The sequence below is a fragment of the Anopheles funestus genome, chromosome 3RL (genome assembly GCF_943734845.2).
Source record: "Anopheles funestus chromosome 3RL, idAnoFuneDA-416_04, whole genome shotgun sequence".
Classification (NCBI taxonomy): Eukaryota; Metazoa; Arthropoda; class Insecta; order Diptera; family Culicidae; genus Anopheles; species Anopheles funestus.
In genome coordinates this window covers 28,107,920-28,129,334 of record NC_064599.1, presented here as the reverse complement: position 1 = coordinate 28,129,334, position 21,415 = coordinate 28,107,920, and the positions used below count along the sequence as shown (strand labels likewise).

Sequence of the window (21,415 nt, the reverse complement as noted above, 5' to 3'; positions counted from 1 at the left end):
AAAATATGATTTGACAATCATTTTAAAAATTTTGCACTGTTTTTCATTTATTTTCACCAAAAGTATAGACACAATGAAATGTGAAAATATGAAAGTTTAACCTTTAAACAGTTGTTTATTTAGTGAAATATTCTCTTTTGATTGTTGTTGAAAGAATAACAATTAAATTATACAATTGAGGGATAAATTAATAGGTTTTTAATCACACATCTTATCACAAAAATAATCTCTAATGAACTGCTTTAAAACGTCAATTTTCAAAACAGTTGTTATTGTAACGCCGTTTAAACATTCAAATTTGAACGTTGATGACAAACAGCAGATTTAGATAATAATATGAATTGTGATCTACTTTCATTATAAAATATTCAACTTCATTTTTATTAGTTCATGCAACTTACTTAATGAATAGCTCAGATATTTATATTACTCATTATTACAAAGCATGTTAACTTCATAAAAGTTTGATATAATATAATCTCTTTTACTTTTCTGTTAATTCCAAAAACGTGTGGTGAAAGTGTTTTGAAGCATCATGGGTGCTTCTAAGTTTTATTTTTCCAATGGGAAATGTGCTTATAAAAATTTATCGACCGACCGGCACCATGATGGGATCGAAATACTTTCCCCTTCTTTCTGTCCGCCATGAAAGTCTTGTGGTATTTCCTGGCCGACCCAACCGCCCAACAAAAAAAAGCACACGTGAGGGGGGGGGGGGAGATGAAGGCTTGACAGAATAACCGCAACAGAAACTAAAACCATCGCAAAAAAAAGAAACGGGAAGCGAAAGATGCGGTGTGAGTGCTTTCCGTTTTGCTAAACTAAAGAGATACGGTCGAAAAAGTTAGCCCATTGGAACTGGTTTCTGCTTGTTTTAATCTAGTCTTTCCTGCTGGCGCACCCACGTATGAGTGGTTTTGGATTTTGCTATCTATTTCTGCTCTACGGACACAATCAAATGCTCGGGCCGGGGTTTTCGGGTGAAATAAAAAAAGTCGGGCTCATGAGTGGAAGCAATATATTTAACGACGCTTGTTATCTTTCTGGGCACTTTTCTTCACGTAGCACAAAGACTAAAAGGAAAAGAACTTTTAGTAAAAAAACACAACTTTGGGACTGATATATTTTACCGCCAGATTAAATTTGGCATTACGCATTAAATGTTTAAACACCAGATGATCATTGCAGTACAATTTGTAACGTTATTAATTTTGCACGAAGGAGAAACAGCAATTTTTATTTATCTGTTTACTTTACTGTCACGTCAGGGCGTGTATCTTTCTTTTACGGTGAGTTTAATTCCATTTTGAACCTGGATATAGACAAATCGTAAACTATAGCTGACAAAACTATCGTTATCTGGCGAACCGAAGCATTAAGATAGATAGACTTTCCTTTTTTGCTACATTTTCTCGAACGAAACCTCGAACGATATTTAAACCGAAAGAAAAACTAATTCTCCCTCCCAAGAAGTTCATCAAACGCTGGTCACGGGAGAAGGGAAAAAAACACACGTACTCTTCACATGACACGTACTACACTTACAAACGGACCGGAAAAGTGTCGGAAACTTCCACCCAACTTGCTGAGTGCGCCACTGCTTCGACAGGCGACCGCATTTCGTCATGCACCTGATTTACGATAAGTTTTTCACTTTTGCCAACCAATTGAATTAGCAAAATGCGGAATGTTCGCTTGTGCAACTTAGGGGAAGTAGAAGAAGAAGCAACATATGCAATATAAGAAAAGAACAACGGAAAGGAAGATTTCGCCTAATCCCAGCTGAGACCATTTACCTGGTACAAGTGCTTACATTTTTTTGTTCTTTTTCTACACCAAGACTGCTATATTAAGGGCAATTCTATCGACATTCGGTAAAATTCAACCACTAAAGTTTATGTTTTGTTCCTCCCTGTCTGCAACGTATTATAGAAGCCACAGCTAAGAAGCCAATATTAAGCTCGTTTTGTGTGTCCAGTTGTTCTACCGGCTGTGTGTTGTTGTACGGGCGCTTGTTGAATAATTAATTTCTTTTCATTTATTTGCTTGTGCTGAAAAATGACTCCACACCGGGAATAATTTATATCACTACATTTCAATTAATCCCCCTGAAGCTGTTTTGCTATTCCACACACCCCCATGAGGGGTCAATATACATGACCTTTTGACGCAAGCGGAATGTAAACATTAAGTGAACACTATAATTCTTCCACTGACTCCTACTCGGTCAATTAATGGATCTGTTTTAACGCTCTCTCTCTCTCTTGCTCTTCCTTCTACTTTATTTCCTTTCTTTGCAACAGCAACTTCGGTGTCCTGACGACGCAAAATGGCTACAAGAGTGGTTCATTTGCAGCAGATTCCAACATCGGTAGCCCTGCAAGACGCAGCGAAGTTTCACCGATTCAAAGCCATGTAAGATTGATAAGTATTATTTTTAATTAATTAAAATTCATTTATAAACAAAAAGCATTTTTAAAACAATTAAAACAAATGGAATAGTTTCACAAATAAAAATAAGTTTTTATTTCACAAAAGTTTTTCAATAGATTACCTAAAGACAACCTTGCCTATAATTTTTTTCTCTGTTTTCCAGAAATTAAATATGTCTCTGTACTAAATAATAATATTTTTATGTTAAGTTAATAAAACTATAAAATATGATTAATTTATTTATTTTTTCTCTTTTATTGTTATGGTGTATATGGTGTAAGACGCTGAAAATAATCAATTCAACAAAACATGATAAATGTTAAAATGATTTTTTTCTCATTAATTTCGTATCTAGAAATATCTATGAACTATGAAAAACCAGCGTAGAATTGCTTACGTTGATTATTTAATGCTGAAATACTATTATTTATGATTTATGTGCTATATAGGTCAATAGTTCAACGCCTAACTCCACTCCCAAAATCCCACCTTTTTCGTTTGACAGACCACTAGTCGCCGCGGTTGGCACTCACCGAACCAGGACAATGTTCCGATTTCACCGAAATCTGATCACTATCCCGTACAGCACCGCATCCACCAAAGACAAACGCCCGATGGAGGCGCCCAGTACTGGACGACCGGGTACGGCACCGTGAATGGGCAATCGGGTCCATCATCATTTCACCATCAGCAGCAGCAGCAACAGCAGCAGCAATTCAATCCCGGCGTATCATCGCCCAAAAGCATTTCACGCAACGGTTCATCTTACACACTTGAATCGGGACCGACAAACGTGTACTATTCGAAAAGTGTCGATTCGTACGCGGTGGACAGTTCGCTCCCATACACCATGCCGGAGTTTGACTTTCACGCAGGAAATACCGGCCCATCAAGGGGCCCGGTTTCCACCGGACACAATGGGCATCTGATGACGGTACACACACCTACGGTGACGCGCAGTACCTACTCGACGGCAACCAGTTCCAGCAATGAACTGCTCGAAGAGATGCATCCATTCGAAGGTGCTCGCATTAAGCGTCTACATCCGGCCGCAACACGCATCAGCTCATCCTCGTCCTCGTCCGTCAACTCGACGCACTACAGCGTAAATAACAATCACCACAACAATAACCATCTGGCCAGTGGAACACTTCCCACACACTATGGAAGCTCCAATGGCCATCATCAGCAACCGCTGGCACGAACTCAACCGGTTGCGCCATCTGCCGCCAGTGAGAATAAGTATGGTAAACTATTGCAGCAGCAGCAACAAAATCCACCCACCAAACCGTACGGTCCCTACTATGAACAGCAACAGCAGCAGCAGCAACAACCACACAATGGCAACAACAACAACAACTTACACTATTCCTCCAATAGTCAGACAACTTCCAACTCCACTCCCGGCGATGGTGGCAGCAGTAGGAACGCATCTCCACTTCCTACCCGTGGTACATCCGCCTGCACATCACCTGTACTACGTCCCGCTGCACCTACCATCAAAAGTAATCGCATTATCAATGGCAATAATAATAACAATAACAATAGTATCCACCTCGACGGTTCGGCTTCCGGCACGGGTAAAACGATCACCAGCGGAAGCTCATTGACGGCCAGCTTTACCAGCAAGTTTCACAAGCTGACGGGTGCACGGTCGAACGCACCGGACGGTGGCAACAGTAAATTGAATCATGTTAATAACAACAATGCCACCACAACAACCAACGGCACTGGGAACTCCACCAACGCTGGATCCTACCATCATCAACATCAGCAGCATCATCATCATCATCAGCAGTACCAGATCAATAACGTCACGACACATCTGCATCCACCGGCACAACCACTTCCGTCGGGAAAGCAACAACCCCTGTCGTCATCGTCCTCGTCATCGTCACCACCACCACCAGGAACAGGAGGAACTGGACCGGGTGCACTTGGACCTGCACCGTCACCAACCGTACACCATCTGCATCATCCATCAACGCACGGTCACCACCATCATCATCCGCATGGACCGATGGGTCATACGCTTTCATCGCCGGAAAGTGCTTACTCGACCGGATATTCTACCGACGGCACGTCACCGGGTAAGTGTGTCACGGAACAACTTTTTCCTCTACCATTACCATTTTTGTTGTTTTCTATCTTCACAACGCTTTGTTTGCAGTGCGCTTTATCCGACATACGGGACGTGCCGTTCAGAAAGTCATAATTTCGACTGCAAGATGAGCCATTGGCTTTTTATCTAAAAGCCATGATAAATTTATCCGCTTAGTTCGCCGGTAGTAAAAATATACCGCCCGGCGAACGAAACTAACAATTCGGAAGAGATAAAAATGTATCTACTTCTAATCAACGTTCTAATAAATAACGGTCCCCGAAATTGTGTCGTAAACTATTTTGCTCTCGATGATGGCTAAACAGACTTTGAGCTTGTCACACACACACATTGTCCAAACGGTAGCAGGACTCATCGAACGACTACAAGCATCTTTTCTCCTTGTGGAATCACTGTGTGCTTCCCGGCTTTTTATGATGTGCCATTACTTTTTTTTATGATCCCCAGAGTTTGGCTTCAATCAGCATGATATGATCGATACCGCCAACCTAAGTGTAAGGCGTGCGTGGTAACAGGAAGTCGGTGTTCGTGTTCTTAATTTGAATTGGTCGTTGTAAAAGGAAAAGATTATAGTCGTCAAAAACGTGGCTCATTTATTATTACTCTTTGTAGCGTTTTATGCCACTCATTCGCCATATAAACGTTGATTCAACAGTCTGAAGTCATTGAGGCAAATTTCATTACGCGAAACTATTAACAGCTTGTGCTAACAATCGGAATTTTATTGGTCTGGTGGATTTTTTTTAATTAATGTTCTTGCTATAATGTTATGATTAAATTCCTAGTACTAAATCTGTGCTTCGTTAAGCATTGTCACCTATTCTTATGAAATCATCAACACATTCGACGCTAGACAAAAACATGTAGTATGATCAGTTAATCTTCTTGCATCTAAGGAACCAAGTACATTGATCCTTTGATCATACAACCATTCTAGCGCATATAACAACATAAAACATATTTACTAACTTATTCGGTGCTACAAGCGCTTCGCTTGTCCTGCTGCTGGAGTCCTCACAAACCGCTCACGGTCGATCGCCATTATCCTGGCATTTCTAGTGGATACATCAACGCCATTACTCCATCTCAGTTTTGGTCTACCACGTCTTCTCTGACCATGCGGACGACCTGAAAGGGCTTTACAGGCTGAGTCACACGGTGTCATTCGAATGACTTGACCAGCCCAAGGGAGTCTGGCAAGTGTAATTCACTGTACAATAGTGAGTTCATCGTACAACTCATACAGATCTTGTATTTTACTTCCACAGCTACTAGGTCAAAAATCCTTCTGAGAATCTTTCTCTCGAACGCGGTGAAGAGGATATCGTATCTTTTGGACAGACTCCATGTCGCAAAGGCGTCTGTGAGTACTAGAACAAAATGGGGCCCAACTTCGTTTTTCGCGACATGTGTTTTGATTGGAGAAGTTTCCTTAGACTGGAAAAGACAGCAAACTCTAAGCCGTGAACATTTTGGATAAAAAACACCAAGGTATACCGGTACTCCATCATGTATCATGTTTCATGTATCCATCCAGTGTATCATCCCTGGGGCATATTGTGTACGTTGAAGTTCTTGGATTTATCTATTCGCATTGCTGATCATGAACTATTTTGTTATGCAGTGGAAAAAGGATTGACCTCTGCTAAAATGAATAGCATTGGCCAAACCTTCTCTTCAGCGTTCAGTGGCACTTTCATGTCAGGAAGTCCCTTAACTAGCATGCATCGAAGAGTTTTTGTAATGAAGTTCACTCTTAATGACATTGTCGCTGATGTTGGCTAGTTACAGAATAATATTTCTGATGCAAGAATATGTCGACGCAACTGAGGTTTACCATCGTGAGAAAAGTGCTGATCCTCGGACTGGCGGCTGATCCCTTTTTCGTCGACATTTCTTCAATGTCTATGTGGCAATTCAGATCTCTAAGCAGGAGACAAAGTTGTCTATCAATGTCCTCATAGACGCGTGAATCAGGAAATACAAAACTTGGCCCAAAATTTGGACTTAGACAAAAGATCAATAGTTCTGACGATTGCATTTTCAACATTTGTTAAACTATCTCTATTTTTAACAAATAAATATTTAAAGTTCCTTTTCAACCTTTCTATCTGATAAAGCTATCTGCTGGAGAACTCCACTCAGGGCAAAGACTCATTGCAAATCATCAAATTACCGCAAAAAGCCGTCGGGAGTTAACAAGCATGCAACATTTATGAAAAACAACATAAAGATGTGTAATATAACGACCAGCAAATAAATATTACTGATTTAAGAAAATCCACCAACCCCAAACGAAGTTACATCGGTACATTCTCGTTTTGCATATGGTAATTTGCTCGTAATTTGTTGGATTATTATCCTTTTTTGCCACGGGTTTTACCACATTTGCAATCAATCCTCAAAACCGTCCGTTTGCTCGAGTACACGTGTAGTTATCCCCAAGGATGAAATAACAGTCCGAACAAAAATTAGGGGGAAAAAGCTCAATAAAAATGAGTACCGCAATTGTCGACCATTGTGCCTCACATTTCGCTACAAACATTCCTCATGTACTTTCGCCCGGAAGTTTAGCAAACGGTAACGACCATTCCGGTAGTATGATCTATGCCCCCGGGGGAGTAAAAGGGCTGCTATTTTCCATCATCACTCATCACCAGCACCAAATGCTCAAGGTTTCGCCACTGCTTGGTACCTTTGCCCGTAAGCATTTGGTGAACTCTCGTAGCCGCCTGTACTACGTATTTGTATGCGTATTTCCCCACAATTGCTGTACCAAAGAAGGGAAACGAAAAGGCACAAGGTACCGCTTTTATGCTAATGCGATTTACTTGGAATACCTTTAATGTTGGCAACATCCTCGTCTTGCAGACTTGCTTACCCCCAAAACGAATGCAGCCCCAAAAGCAAAGACGCAACCGGTTTTTGGGCTAAGTTGATCTCCATTACATTTAGCAATCTTTCGTGCATGAAAGTTGGCGTAAGGAAACCGTATCGTCCGTACCTTTTTTTTTTGCTAGAACCTTAGTTTTTGTCTTCTGCCATACCAGAGAAGTAAACCTTATTTCTGATGGTCAAATTTTGGGTTTTGCTTATCCTCCACTTACTCCGGCTAGACGATGGTGCGCAGTAAACCAAAGCACTACTCGCTATCTCCAGGGCATTGCGCTGCTTCCATAAGCAATCAAGGAATATAATCTGGCGCTCTCACCCTGGTCGATCAACACCTTCGTGCACGGTACATGGTACCATTATCATCAACAGTTGTGAACCAGCTCGTGAACTAGCAAATTTACTGCTCAACTAACCCGCGGGGACATTCATGAGGATGACGAAATCGCTCACACAAAAGAAAATAGTTAATACAACAAAGTGAAACTTTACGTAAAAAAAAGCCGAATAAAAATCTTCCCAAAAAATTCATACGCAGACACGCACCGTATCTAAACTCGACCGGATGATGATGATGTTGCAGCACTCGTTCCAAGCGATCAATCAAAATTCAACAAACACGCACAGTGCTACGTCATGCGCGTCATACGCACGATTTCCTTTCCTTGGTTTCCCGATTGTCCCGACAGCGCACGGTCATCCACGGTAATGATACGTTTCATTCGCATTTCTCACTCGCCCATTACACGTTTAATTGAATTCTCCAAATCGAAAGCTGTAAATGTAACAGTCAAGTCATGTCAGGCAAATAAAATTTCCTCCAAATCGGTGACTCCATCCATCCGAGTTTTGTCATTCGGCTACAATCAAACCTATCAGTTATCGCTCACTTTTGGTGTTTGAATATGCCACGCACCGAAGCATGACGTAATGAATGGAAAACTTTTTTATTGTACTTTAGCGACCGGGCGCGGACTAGGACGGATATAAGGCGAAAAGCGCTTTTTTTGCGTTAGGTGACATTTCCGATTATCACATGACGTTCACATCGTTTCCTTCCCCCGTTTTGTCGGTGGATTCATTATTTGCCACTATTATACACGCCATTCTTATGCCAGATTGGAGTTTTTTTCTCCCTAACTAACGGTTGGGTGCGTTTGGTATCGGTCCACTTTGAATGTAAGCAACACAGGAGAACAACTTCTGTCAACCATTACGATGCAATTAAGTACGAGTTTTATTGATTTGCTTGGTGAGGGAAGTTATCCTCAAATCCTGCTACCCTTCCCAGGCTATGCACGAACATGTTGATCTTGATTGGGAACGCAACGCATTCGGGATCGTTAATTCATTAAAGTTAATTTGCTCCCCAAAAACCGCACAAACGGTAATGTTTGGAAAAGGCTCGGACATGGAAAACCATTTTAACTCGTAGCCCCCAATAAATGAGGGTCGGGGCAGTAAAATAATTAAACTATAATCAAACATTCACTTATCGATCGTGGAACAATGATTACCGTATTAAATTATAAAATTGGAAATTATTCAACGATATCATGACGCACTTCATCAAACTTTGAAACATCACACAAGTTCAATGTTTAAAAATATTTTTGGTTCAAAATTTCTGTTCTCTACACCTTTAAATCTGTGATCTTTCAATTAACATCAATATTAACATCCACCCATTCGCATAAATGGTTCCATTTTTTTTTGGTAGTACATCGAATTGCGGTTTAATTTAAGTACCAATCTACCTGAAAAGAAATTCTTTCCCGTCTTCAAATCACCCTTTTTGGCAAAACATGAAACACCATTAAGAAATTTTTGAATACCTATTTTCAATCCCAACACATCCCAACAGATGCCCAGATGCCGTACGATCCATCCACCTGGGTCATACGTTTCAATCTTATGCTTATTGCTTATTGCTACCAAAAGTCTAACAATCACTTCATTCTTCGCTGTCGATGATGCCTGTCGAGAGAATGCCTGTTTGCATACACATGGCCATGACATTAGGGAGCTTATTGGAAAGTATTCACCACATACAAAAAAAAGGGCCGGCATTCGGCATTCCCATTTCCGACTCGTACAACAATGTTTTCAAAGCTTTATAATACTTTAAGTTCCGCCTCGATCTTTCAACCATCAAACCAACCGAAACAAAACACTTCAAGGAACATTTCCTTGCATACGAGCTAAATATATGTATAAAAGAAAAAAAACAGATTCTGCTGGATGGTGCGAGCGCAACATACGGCAAAAGCCTCCTCCTGCCCATTCCATTTCAAGACCCTCTCCGAAGCATGTCGATGCAGGTGGAAGGCGAAATGTCTTTACCTTTTCCAAATATAATAAAAATAATAATAACTTGTCAGAACGTAAAGGATCCCAATCTCCAGAACCATTTTGGCCACACCACCCGTGGCATCCACCTTTTTCCCTTCTGTGAGCTCCCTCCAGAATTTTGTTGGAATGTATTTTCCGGGAACGAAAAACTTTGTCTGGTACGAGAGAGAGAGAAAAAAAAACAAACCAAACCAAAACCAACACAACAAACTCTGAGAATAGAATTTTTCTGGCGAAGGGTGGCGGTTTGCGACATTCATACATACATTTTGGTAATTTCCTTCCCTTCCTTCCCAGACCAACCGAAAGCACACCCCTTTTTGACTGCATTGCTAGACATAAAGAAAAATCACAGCTAACTTATCAACATTTGTATGCTAATAAACTGTTTACTGGCGGGGCCAAACCTCTCACACTTTCTGCCAGCCTATTTTTGTTGTCCTTGTTCTAGGCAGAACATCGTTGCTATAACCCGAAAACGGTCTGTTCTTGCATGCCGGAACAGGGTGAAAGCATTCACCATACTGCTGACTATAAACATGGCACAGGATGTTGCCACTACGGTCCGTTATAGACGCAAAAAGCTTTGACCCAAACCCAAGCGAAATCGTTGAGACGCATCGTCCAATTCCAGCTGGGAACCATTGACATGTCGCTTACGAATTTAAGCTTCAGTGCAAACTGTAACTACCGTTTTGCGAAATCTGTGAAGAGCCCTGTTTGGGGCCAACCTGCGTTACCAAGAGGCTTTCAAAACTTATCAGCTGCAACGCTCGGACATCAAGCCTTCGGATGCCACGGAAATGGTCCGGCCACGAAAGGAAACACGCAGCCTGATGATTTGGGTCAGCACGTCTAAATTCGAGCCGTGTTATGCAAATGACCTATCATGTTTTCATGGATCGTTCCATGGTGCTGTGAAACAGTGAACAGAACGCTCAGAATCAGAACATCCACAAACAGCAGCTTTCGATGAGACGACGGCGAGGCTATCTAACTTACAGCAAAATAGCTTTACCCATATCCATGTCCTATAAAGTTGAGCTAGAAAACAATTTCTTCCTCCGGGTATGTTTTCCCTTCTGTTCCATTCCATACCCCAAGCCCAATTGTTGGTAGCTTCATAACTTTAAACTTTGCCGCTGTCAGCATCGATCGACCTAAATCAGGATTATGATGGTCGGCACGGAACGATGTGGTAAGGCCGGCAAAATGGTACTAACATCGACATTACACTTGTAATCGTAGCGTATTGAACGGGCTGCTGTCGATAGAAATTGGGACAGTGTTTTACGTCACGTTAGAAGCAATAAATAACTTATCCTTGCAGAAAATCATCTAATTTTAAATCGAAATTTCCCGTGTAGAGATAATAAAAGGTTTTAAAACATTATTTTAAATGCCATTAAAACCTTTTGTAGTGTAACGTACTATCTGTACTAAAGTTCTAACATTAGAATTATGTACTAACAGCATAAAAAGCCATAAGAGCTCCGTATTCTTTGACATCTAGGGAAATTTTTGATTCATTCTCAAAACATCTGCTGTGCAAAAAGTTAGATCCCATGTTAGAATAGCATAAATTTGAATACCGGTGAGTGTAATGGTATTCAAACTACTTGCAGAAAAGGCAATGAATTTAGACAACGTTCATCTGAAGATTCACAGGGTCAGTTTTTGTAGAATACCCAAGTTAAACCCCTTCTTCAATTCAAGAGGCAGCTTTTGGCAAGTGGAAGATAACGATTCTGTACTATACGTTAGTATAGCAATCGTCTTATTCTCGTCTAGTCTTATTTCAAATTGAGGGCCAAAACTCAAAGTAACGAGAAGTGTTCGATGAAACCGAAATAGTTATTTTCTCGAGTTCCTGTAGCATCTAGTGCAATAAATATCAAATATTAATTAATCCTTTATTCATTCATTGAGACTGATGAACATTCGTTAATAAACAGATATCCAACACAATCTCAGTTCGCTACCCAGTCATTTCCATCGATAAGAAAGATGTGTGGAAATGAAATTTTGATCAGATAATAATCATATTTCTCAGTACGTTTACTGTATTCTGGCGAAGTTCCATCCTGTAAGACATGGAAATGATAACGAGACAGGACTAGATTCATTGTGGTTCTATTGAACATCCATATTGAACGGTTCCGTCTAGGTTCAGTGACAATGGATTCTCAAAGAATTACTCGATCCAACTTGTCAGAATCACTTTCCTAGTTCTCTTTTCATTGGAGATAGCTCCCAGAATGAAGAAACTAAGACTATTTTCTGAACTTTCAAGTTTGTTTTAAGTTACGCCACTCAATGTAAAGTGGAGCTGATAGTTCGGTTAGTGCTTATCCTTGCAAATGAACTTTTTTTTTCTTCCATATGTTAGTTTTAGTGCTGTCGAAGCATCCAAATGCACGAAAACTGTTAAGATTGCACGCTATTTTAGGAAAGGAATATAAAACGTCTTGACGTCATAGCTGGCACTATTCTCGGTATTGAGAAGGTAGCCAAAAAATATTATTCTATTTCAGTCTTCCCCAAAAACTCTAGCAACAAGTTATGAGCGAAAGGGATATTTGCTAAAAGGGTCATATTACCTGAGTTGAATATTCATAACAACTTTATTTATAGCTATAAAACTGAAAAAACCCAAACCTGATATATTTCTGCGAAATAAAGCAAACCCCGATTCAATTGCGTCAAATCTCCACAATAAGCTCAGCAGCTTTTTTATCCCTGCTAACAATAGAAAGCAAAAGCAACGCTCAATAAGAATCAAACAGCTGACAAAACCGTTTAGAAAACGATAACGATTCACGATCGTTTCGATTCGATCAATTCCATTGCATAACAAACACATCCTTATTAAATCGCTCGTTCATTCTGTACGTCTGTTTCCGCCCACCAATCTTGCGAAACCCCACACGACCGTCCTGAGAACAATTCCAAGCATCTTTCTTCCCGTTTGCTTGATTTAATGCTCCCCAACAATTTTGCACCATCGTTCAAGTGCCTCACCAAAAAAAGCACTTCATTCACAAGTAGGAAGGAAAAAAATATATATACATCACCAATATACAAAACATGCAACATGGAACATTTCTGGAACGTTGTTCAATTTTATTGCCCCACGTCTGCCATCGATAGCCACACACTTCCAGGCGGGAAAAGCGAGTAAGCTTTCGTCTACCGCCTGGATTAACGAAAGATATTTCGAAGCCAGCTTCCAACACAGTCGACACACACGAGATAAAACGCTTCGTGTTTGTGGTCGTTTTGTTCCACCGATGCTCGATGCGTCAGGATGAATGGTTTTATTGCTTCTCCTTCTCGTTTCCCTTCCCTCTACCGAAGGCACTTCTCTCGGTTACCGACACCCCAAGGATTCCTACACCCCGGTTTTTGGGGACGTTTTTATTGTGCTATAAAAAAGCGAAAACACACCCATTTGTCAAACGGAAAGCTCTGAAGGTGGTAACTAAATTGAATAAACATTGCGAACCGTTTAGGACTTGCTTTTCGATCCAAGGACACGCACACCCAACGCACTTCTCACGTCCAATAATACATATGCGGATGTGTGTTAAATTTGCTACTGAAAAATTGTTCCAATTCTTCAAGCACATCTACCCATCTGAGATCTATCGTTCTACGCAGTATAATATAATCATTTTTACCCCGTCTTATACACAGGTGGTTGTTCCTACACGCCCGAATACTACATCAATATCCGTACCGGGACGCACTACTTCCCGAAGGGCACAACACTACCGGGAGCCCTCCATGGAAGGACGACAGCTGCATTTGAACGCACCGGCTCTACGATCCCGCCAAATGCATCGACCGGCAGCCATCATGAGAATGGTTCCAAATTCAAATGTGCCCTTAATCGCATCGAGGAAAAGCATGTGGAGTTTTGTGTCGACGGAGAAATGGTAAGCATGCAATGCAATGGTAAAGGAATATTCGACGAATAGTTCCCAGCAGGGTGTTCTACTTGATATTCCGTATGCACCTTAGTATACACGAACATCCTTCTAAAAGTTCATTCTTTTGCACCAGTTCTTTCCGTTTACCTTTGAGGGAATTTAATTTTCTTTTTCAGAAACATGACCCATTCCACGCCCGTCAAGTGACGGGATCTTTTCAAAATTTCAATGCATGGCACAGCTTTTTTTTTCTTGTCATTTCTATTTCTGTTTAATATCATTCTTGTACACTCACCACGGGCAGTGACACGTGAATAACGGTTTGCATTTTTCCCACCCCTCTCTCTCTACGACGACGAGTTCGCATAAACAGACGACCAATTTACGCGTCCCAGAAACTTCTTCTCATCCCTGCTTCATAGCTGTTGTTTCCAGCATCAGCAGAAAAAAAGGAGTTCAATGATTGGTTCTATCTGTTTCATTTCCTTTCCAGCACGTTGCCGGACCACGAGCATCGTGTGCCCCGGTTCCTGCACCCAATCTGTCGAGCTTTAAGCCCGCTTCCGGTGCATCTGGTGGTGTTCCTGGTGGAAATGGAACGGGCGCTTTATCTCAACTTCAGCAGCAACAACCGTCAGCGGCAGCAGCAGCAGCACAACAACCACAGTCAAACCAACCGCCGAATGCAGTTGCGATGAGTCCTATTATGCAGAAGAACCTCGGCATGCAGCATTACCGTAGTATTGAATGTAAGTATAATGGAAATAAGTAACAGTACTTTTTTCCTTTCTTTTTTTTTAGTTATTTTCCTCCTATTGTACTCTGTTGTGTGCAAGCGAGTGTATCGAACCTACAAAATAAGCTTGAAAAGGCAAACCCTTAGCATCATTTGTACGTACGGTTCTCTACGTACAATTTTGTAGGTTATGCGCATAAAGTACCATTGTCTATTTTGTACTGCAAAATGCAGCAAGTGCATTCGGACTTCCGTCAGGAAGCCCGGAAGCTACCATAGCTTCAAACTCGAGCACCGGATAGGAAATAGAATTCATCCAAAAGATTACACTTGAACGGTATGAAGAAACTTATGAATAGGTCTAAAGACACTTGGACACATTCCTGCCGACAAGTGAGCGCGTGAAACCGAACTTTTCACTACCACAAAAGCCACTTTGGGCGGGCAGCCTATGGAAAAGGCAACCCGATAAGAAGCAGTAGCACGAAAGAAAACTTTTGCTTCACTTCCACTAAAAAACGCACCGGAAGCACTATTCAACTTACGACACCGTGTGCAATACAGATGGCGTATACCGTGGAGCTTTGCATCACCCTCTCAACCGCCTGGAGTAATGGTTAAATGCATTTCGTTGTAATGCCATGCCTGTGGGAGAAAATATGCTGTTGCATACGCTGCGAATTTAATTATACGCCCTTTTGCACTTTGCTACGGTGTGTTTGCTATGTGAATAGCAAAAGAGGACATTTTAAGTGTGCTTTAAGAATATGTCTTCATTTTGACATGCAAGTGACTACCTGCTGCCTGTTGAGATCAATTTAATGGCATGAGAAATGTTTCAGCTGGTTTGAATAATGCGACCAATGATAACTCATGAATAATCATTCAGAACGTTTGTTTGCAATGGCTTTTGCAAAAACAACTTTTGCATTTAATATCAAAAAACTTGTGCCATCTCAATATCATTAAGTCGACTTTATATGCTTCAGTGGATATGTTGCCAACGGTTAGTTCCTTATCAAACTTCGCATTTTTGATTTTATAATGCTCAGAGAACCCTGTAGAGAGAGAAGAAGAGACTGTATTATAACCTTAGGAAATTTTCAAATTTTTAGAATTTTTTTTATCATTTTTTATTCGATTTTTATGTAAAGCATTATTTGAGTGAAAAGAAACTTATTTCAACCAATTCGCATTAAAATGAATCAATTTATAAAATTTTGCTATATTTCCAAAAAAAAAGTTAAGGCTATAGCCTTAGAAAATTTTCAAGTTTATAGAATTTTTTCCCATTTTTTATTCGTTTTTTTGCTTTAAGCATTATTTGAGTGAAAAGAAACTTACTTCAACCAATTCGCATTAAAATACATCAATTTATAAATTCTGATAAATTTCCCAAGAAAAAAGCTAAGGCCTAAGGAAATTTACAAATTTATAGAATTTTGAGACACTCGATTTTTTTAAACTTTACAATACTTAATGACACTCTACCGATCTAATTTTTTAATTTTCATTTGTTTACTTTGTTATTGCCAGCAAAAGCGAGCTATACAGAAAACTGTCATGGCGTCAAGTCGCGCTTCGAATGGCGATTTTTCGCTGAAAATACACGTATAGCGGCTTTTCGCAATTTCTTTTATATGGAGTTTCTCAAAAATTTTCTGAATCGCGTTCGTAAACGCGACAATTGCTAAGCGTTTAGTGACGGGGTCATAGAGAAGTGTTGTCTCTGCCGTCACGGTGAAATGATGAGATCACTTGATTGTACTCGATCTTCATAAATTGTAGCACCACTTGGTCGGGTCAGTTGTCGTTAACGCTCACGTCTTTCTCCAGAAATGAAGGAAAAATTAAAAAATATTTAATCAACTATATACGATAGACACAGACACATTGCCTCACGATGTCTATCTTCCAGAATCCTGTGTTGGGTTGGGTTTACGTTGAAACCATCAAGTGCAGTTGCCTGACTGTTTTCGCTACAGCTATTACAAATTATCTGATAACCTGCTGTTATCATGTAGTGTTTTAATGCATAAGTCATTAGGATATGTGACTTCGTCATTAGGAAGACTTCAAGAGAAATTAAAAAAATATATACTAAAATAAAATATCTACTCTCTCCATTCCAGCTCCATCTCCTCGCCAACGGTGCAGAATCCGAACGAACCCTTGGTTGACGACAGCGGATGGAGCACTTGCCAGTGTAAACTGTATTAAGCGAACGGAACAGGATTCGGGATCTACCTCGTCCGGTATCAAATCCAGCAGCGGAACTGACGACAATAAAAATGACAACAAGTAAGCTAATGGCCATTAGTCTTCATCATATTCTTTGCCAACTAAATATTCTTCAACCCAATTTTCGAAACACTTTTTTCTTCAGCAAACCAAACGCACTTTCCGACACAGATTCCAGTTCATCCACGGAGAAGATCATCAACAAAAAGCCATTTACACCGAAAAGTCTTAAGAAAATGACGGGAGACATTTCGCGGCTGGACAGTAAATCTGCACCGATAACGCACGGTTCCAACCAGGACAGTGATGAGGATGCTACCCTTAACGAGATGATGGGCAAGTTTGATGAAAGTTACCACTATGAGAAGGAGACTGACATTTTGAGGTGAGAATTCTGGACTTGTCTAATCATGGATAAAGAATTGACGCGATTTATTCCACTTTAATTTCAGTTGTAGTGACTCGGATCCTACAGACTGTCCAACGGACATTGACACCGGTCAAGATGCGGGCGACGAATGTGACACAGACGATCTGCTCGATCTAGACTTCATCGATACGGGCTCAGTGCAAGAGGTACCAGATAAGGAAACCTATCGGCACACGGCCAGCTGTTCGATTCATCAATTCCCGGAGCGTAAAGCGTCCTGCAAGCAGCAACGAACGCAGAGAAGCAAACGCACCAACGAATGTGGCGGTGGTTCCAAACGCCGGAAGAAGTTGGTCCGCACGCGAAAGAAAACGTCCGATCAATCGTCGGCACTCGGTGTGGGTGATGGTACGGGCGTTGCTAGCCGTGGATGTCGTAGCTTAGGAGGCACTCCTGTCTCGTTGCGACGGAACCAACAGGATCAAGAGTTGCGTACCCCGACCAGAGGTTCGCCACTTACCAATCGCTGCAATTCGCTTACCTTTACCGAGGTACATTCGCTGCACAGTCGAATACTGGCCATTTCCGAGAGCGAAAAGGCACTGCTCAAGGCTGACCTCGAGGCGGACGTTAAGTACAAGCAGTTGATTCACGAAGCCGAATCGATCCTGTTTTCGATGAAGAGCAATAGTTCGATTTGCATCAAAGATCTAGTCACCGTGCCGCCTCCGTTGCCTCCGCGCGAACCGCAACCTCCATCTGTGCCAACGCTCGCGAAAGAAGCGCCAACGACTACTACTACCAGCACCATTTCTAGTCCACGGCGCGTTTGTAATCCACCGGCCAACAAACGGGTGGAGATGTTGCGCAACTGCGAAGCTGACCTTAGACGCGAATTGGCAAAGACTTGCTCCCAAAAGTGTACCGATGCCATGGGTAATCCGGCCGAGTTGAATCCCGCCGAAGGTGTGATCGTTAACAAACGGTTGGAGGTGTTACGCTATGAAACTTCCTGCTCACTGTCGGCACCAAACAGTCCCAAGAACACACGTGTCTTGCTGCCTCGCAAAACCCATGTCACCAACTTTATCCACCATCAGGCACGACCGGCGGGCTCGTCCGAAGCGAACCAGGCAAATGATCTTAAAACAAGTGCCAACCTATCGCCACCTCCACCGCCTCCACGGCGATTGCTGTCAAAGTCTCCGACCATCATGCGGAGACGCTTCCGCAGTCAAAGTCCACATCTGAATATTGAGTCCGACTCTGATTCGGACGAAGTGAGTCGAAATCTGGATAGCAAAACTAACGGCAAGGTGCATCGTGCCAACCACAACAACAAGGAAAATCTTACCAACCATCCGCAACCGATCAGCTTCCCACAATCAACGCCTAAAAACATTGCCGGCAAGCAGATGAACAACTATCGCCATACAATACACGGTTCCGCCCTCATGAATGGTGAGGATACAGGAAATGGTTATGACGGTACCACCGTTGAAGGGATCCCAAATGGTGGCAACCATGGATCGAATGTCACAGGAATGCACAAATCGCCGCTGATCTCGTTCCGTTCGGTAGACATTGGTTCACCGGTCACTGATGATAGTTACTGTCCCCAGAGCGAACCACTGAAGCGTAAAATATACACCTGCAGTGCAGCATTTGAGAAAATACAGCGAAGTCTTCACCATGATCCAGGTGAGTCTGTTGCGAGAACATCTGCCAGCAACATAATTACTTCAGTAACGTTCTTTTCCTTTTTTAATTAGATGCAAAGCAACAACTCATCATCGATGCACTAGCTGAAATCAAACGCAGCCTGGAAGATCAAAGTGTGGAGTTGCACGAGCTTAACAATACGGAAAATTAAATTTAACCGTCACCCAGCAGCGCGCTCTAGTGGTCGATCATCGTAGCATCACCATCCATCAGCACCGTTGCGCCATCTAGCGAACGCTGCGCGTATGAGTTGTGTCTTCGCTATAAACCTACTCGAGAATCGACCAACGCGATTCGAGCAACCGTTACTACAAGCAGCTCGATTCAAATGTTTTCAACCTTACTTCCCCTTTTTACCTTCGTTAGTAAGTAGTAAATTTTTGAATGTTTAGTCCAAGAAACCTGAACTATTGGCTGATTGTTCGTTTTTTGAATTCACGTTACAAAAAAACCAAAACAAAAAGGTATAACTACCATAATTACCCTTCCAGAAAAGGGTCACACACTACTTTAGAATTTCGAATTCCATCCATCCATCCATTAGGTTGTAGAAGAGTTGATTCAATCGCGCTAGTAATCAACCGCATAGACGACGCTGACGGCAAACTTTAGTCACGAACTCTAGTCAGTATCCTTAGGATAGAAACCCCAAAAACCACCCCCATTCTTACTCGATACAGCCATTAGTCATTTTATAAACTAACTAGTTCTCTTACTCGATTACATTTCAACGATATTCTCGTGTGGAGAATAAGAAATTAAGAACTCGGTATTAGTTTATAGAAATCTAGCAACGAATGCTCTATATCGTTTGAGCATTATTTTTGTTTGTTCTTACAGATTTAGTTTTTGACATTAAATGTGCTAAAGTACAACAAACTAACAATGCATTCCTTATTAGATGTAGTAATTTAAAGTTGTTACTTTTTGCATTATGCAATATGTAATAGCGCGAAATAACTTAACCAAATATTTACTTTTATCCTATTAGTGAAACATTCCTTTTTTATAATTTCCAATAAAATGAAACGTTTATGATACATTCAATAAAATATAGACATATAGTGAATAGCTAGTTTTGTGAATTTAGATCAATTTAGTTATTGTTGAAGGTGATTTACTGGTTTCTCTTCCATATACTGTTTAAATAAGCAATCTTTTAGTTAGATTGTGATACTTTTTGTTTTGCTTCCTTCGTGATTGTACTCCTGTTTTATGCTGTTAATCTATTTTTATAGTGTTACTTATGTTATAGTCTGTTGTTTCAAATTAACTTTTCCCCTTTTCGACATCTATCACTTTCCTTCCTAATTTTTTTTAATACTTTCCTGTAGTGCTTTAAGGTATAGTGTTCTTATAAACTTTCCCAAACTTTACCAATAAGGAATGGAATAGATTCCCGCGTTTATGTATTTATAGCATACATCACACCCAAAGAAGAATTGCAATTCACATTCAAAGGACCAAGCAATGCGAGCTTATGTGCTTATTTGCCAACAAAAAACCGTAAATGCCTTTCCATCAAGCTAAAAAAAACTAAAGTCACAAAACTATTTATTCCTATACACAAATCAATCAATAACAGTGGAACAGTTTTATGCAGCGTAGTAAAGCAACGTTCATTAACCACCACAAACACTCACACACACACAAGTTGGGTTATTGTATGATAAATTAATAAATAACTTCATGGCATACAAACTAATGGGCTAGATTTCGTAACAATATTTATTACCAAAAGCGTCTGATAAAGAGAAGTAAACTTTGTGGTAGAGTCACATTGACAAATACACACACACACGTACATAGGGCAACCAGGGCAAAAAACGCAATTTATTCATAATAACTAATTATACACTCGAAAACCGTAAGCGTACTGTTATTGCATTAGTTGTAGGAAGCAACAAAAAAACAAAACTTTAACAAAAAAATATTAAATAAAAAAAAAACAAAAACAAAACCAATCGAAACGACGTCAGTGCTTTTCTAGGACTTCCGTTTAATCCAAGGATGCAAGAGGAAGAGAAGTAAACAAATGTGCAAAGTGTCCATACGATAATTATGCCGGGAATGACTAACCAATAGCGAATCCTTACCAAGCGTAATTAATTTCTGACGCACAAGTGTAGCAAAAGTGACAAACAAACATCACCGAACCAAAAGCTGAAAAGAAAGGAAACCTTACATCTTCCCGTACATCCTTAGCATTGTAACTATACTCATTTACACAATCGTATACAATGGCATTTGTGCGCTACATAACACTCAACCAAACCTCGTATTTAATAAAAAGAAAATAAGAACAGAATACTAAACTTTAAAATAGCAACAAAAAAAACTAATCATTTGTCCGATGTTTGTCCTCCCCGATTGTGAAGAAGTTATACCCGCCTCTAATACTATACAAACCTGGAACCATTTTATACAACTCAAGTGGAGCGCTGTATCAAATTTACCCGCACTCGGACTTGGATCAGGCACTTGACGCTTCTAGAGACGCACTTATCAGCTCCAGGTGTGAAGAGTTTGTGCCCATTCGTTTGCGATCTTCGTAATTCTTGTTAAAAAAGAATCGAATGATCTTCACAACAAGGGAAAACGGCTTCGAATCAGCG

General features: G+C 40.7%; 1 protein-coding gene across 2 annotated transcripts in view; it reads left to right on the top strand.

The window, feature by feature from the left end:
- LOC125771409 (uncharacterized protein DDB_G0283357) overlaps positions 1-21,095 on the top strand; it is a 64,521-nt gene extending 43,426 nt beyond the window's left edge. For both annotated transcript variants that reach the window (XM_049441986.1, XM_049441987.1), the window contains exons 4-11: positions 2,304-2,415; positions 2,939-4,523; positions 13,496-13,737; positions 14,225-14,480; positions 16,600-16,768; positions 16,854-17,093; positions 17,161-18,779; positions 18,851-21,095. In XM_049441986.1, coding sequence (XP_049297943.1) covers positions 2,304-2,415; positions 2,939-4,523; positions 13,496-13,737; positions 14,225-14,480; positions 16,600-16,768; positions 16,854-17,093; positions 17,161-18,779; positions 18,851-18,951 — 4,324 coding nt within the window. In that variant the 3' untranslated portion in view covers positions 18,952-21,095. The remainder of the gene's footprint in view (positions 1-2,303; positions 2,416-2,938; positions 4,524-13,495; positions 13,738-14,224; positions 14,481-16,599; positions 16,769-16,853; positions 17,094-17,160; positions 18,780-18,850) is intronic.
- Positions 21,096-21,415: the final 320 nt, after the last annotated feature.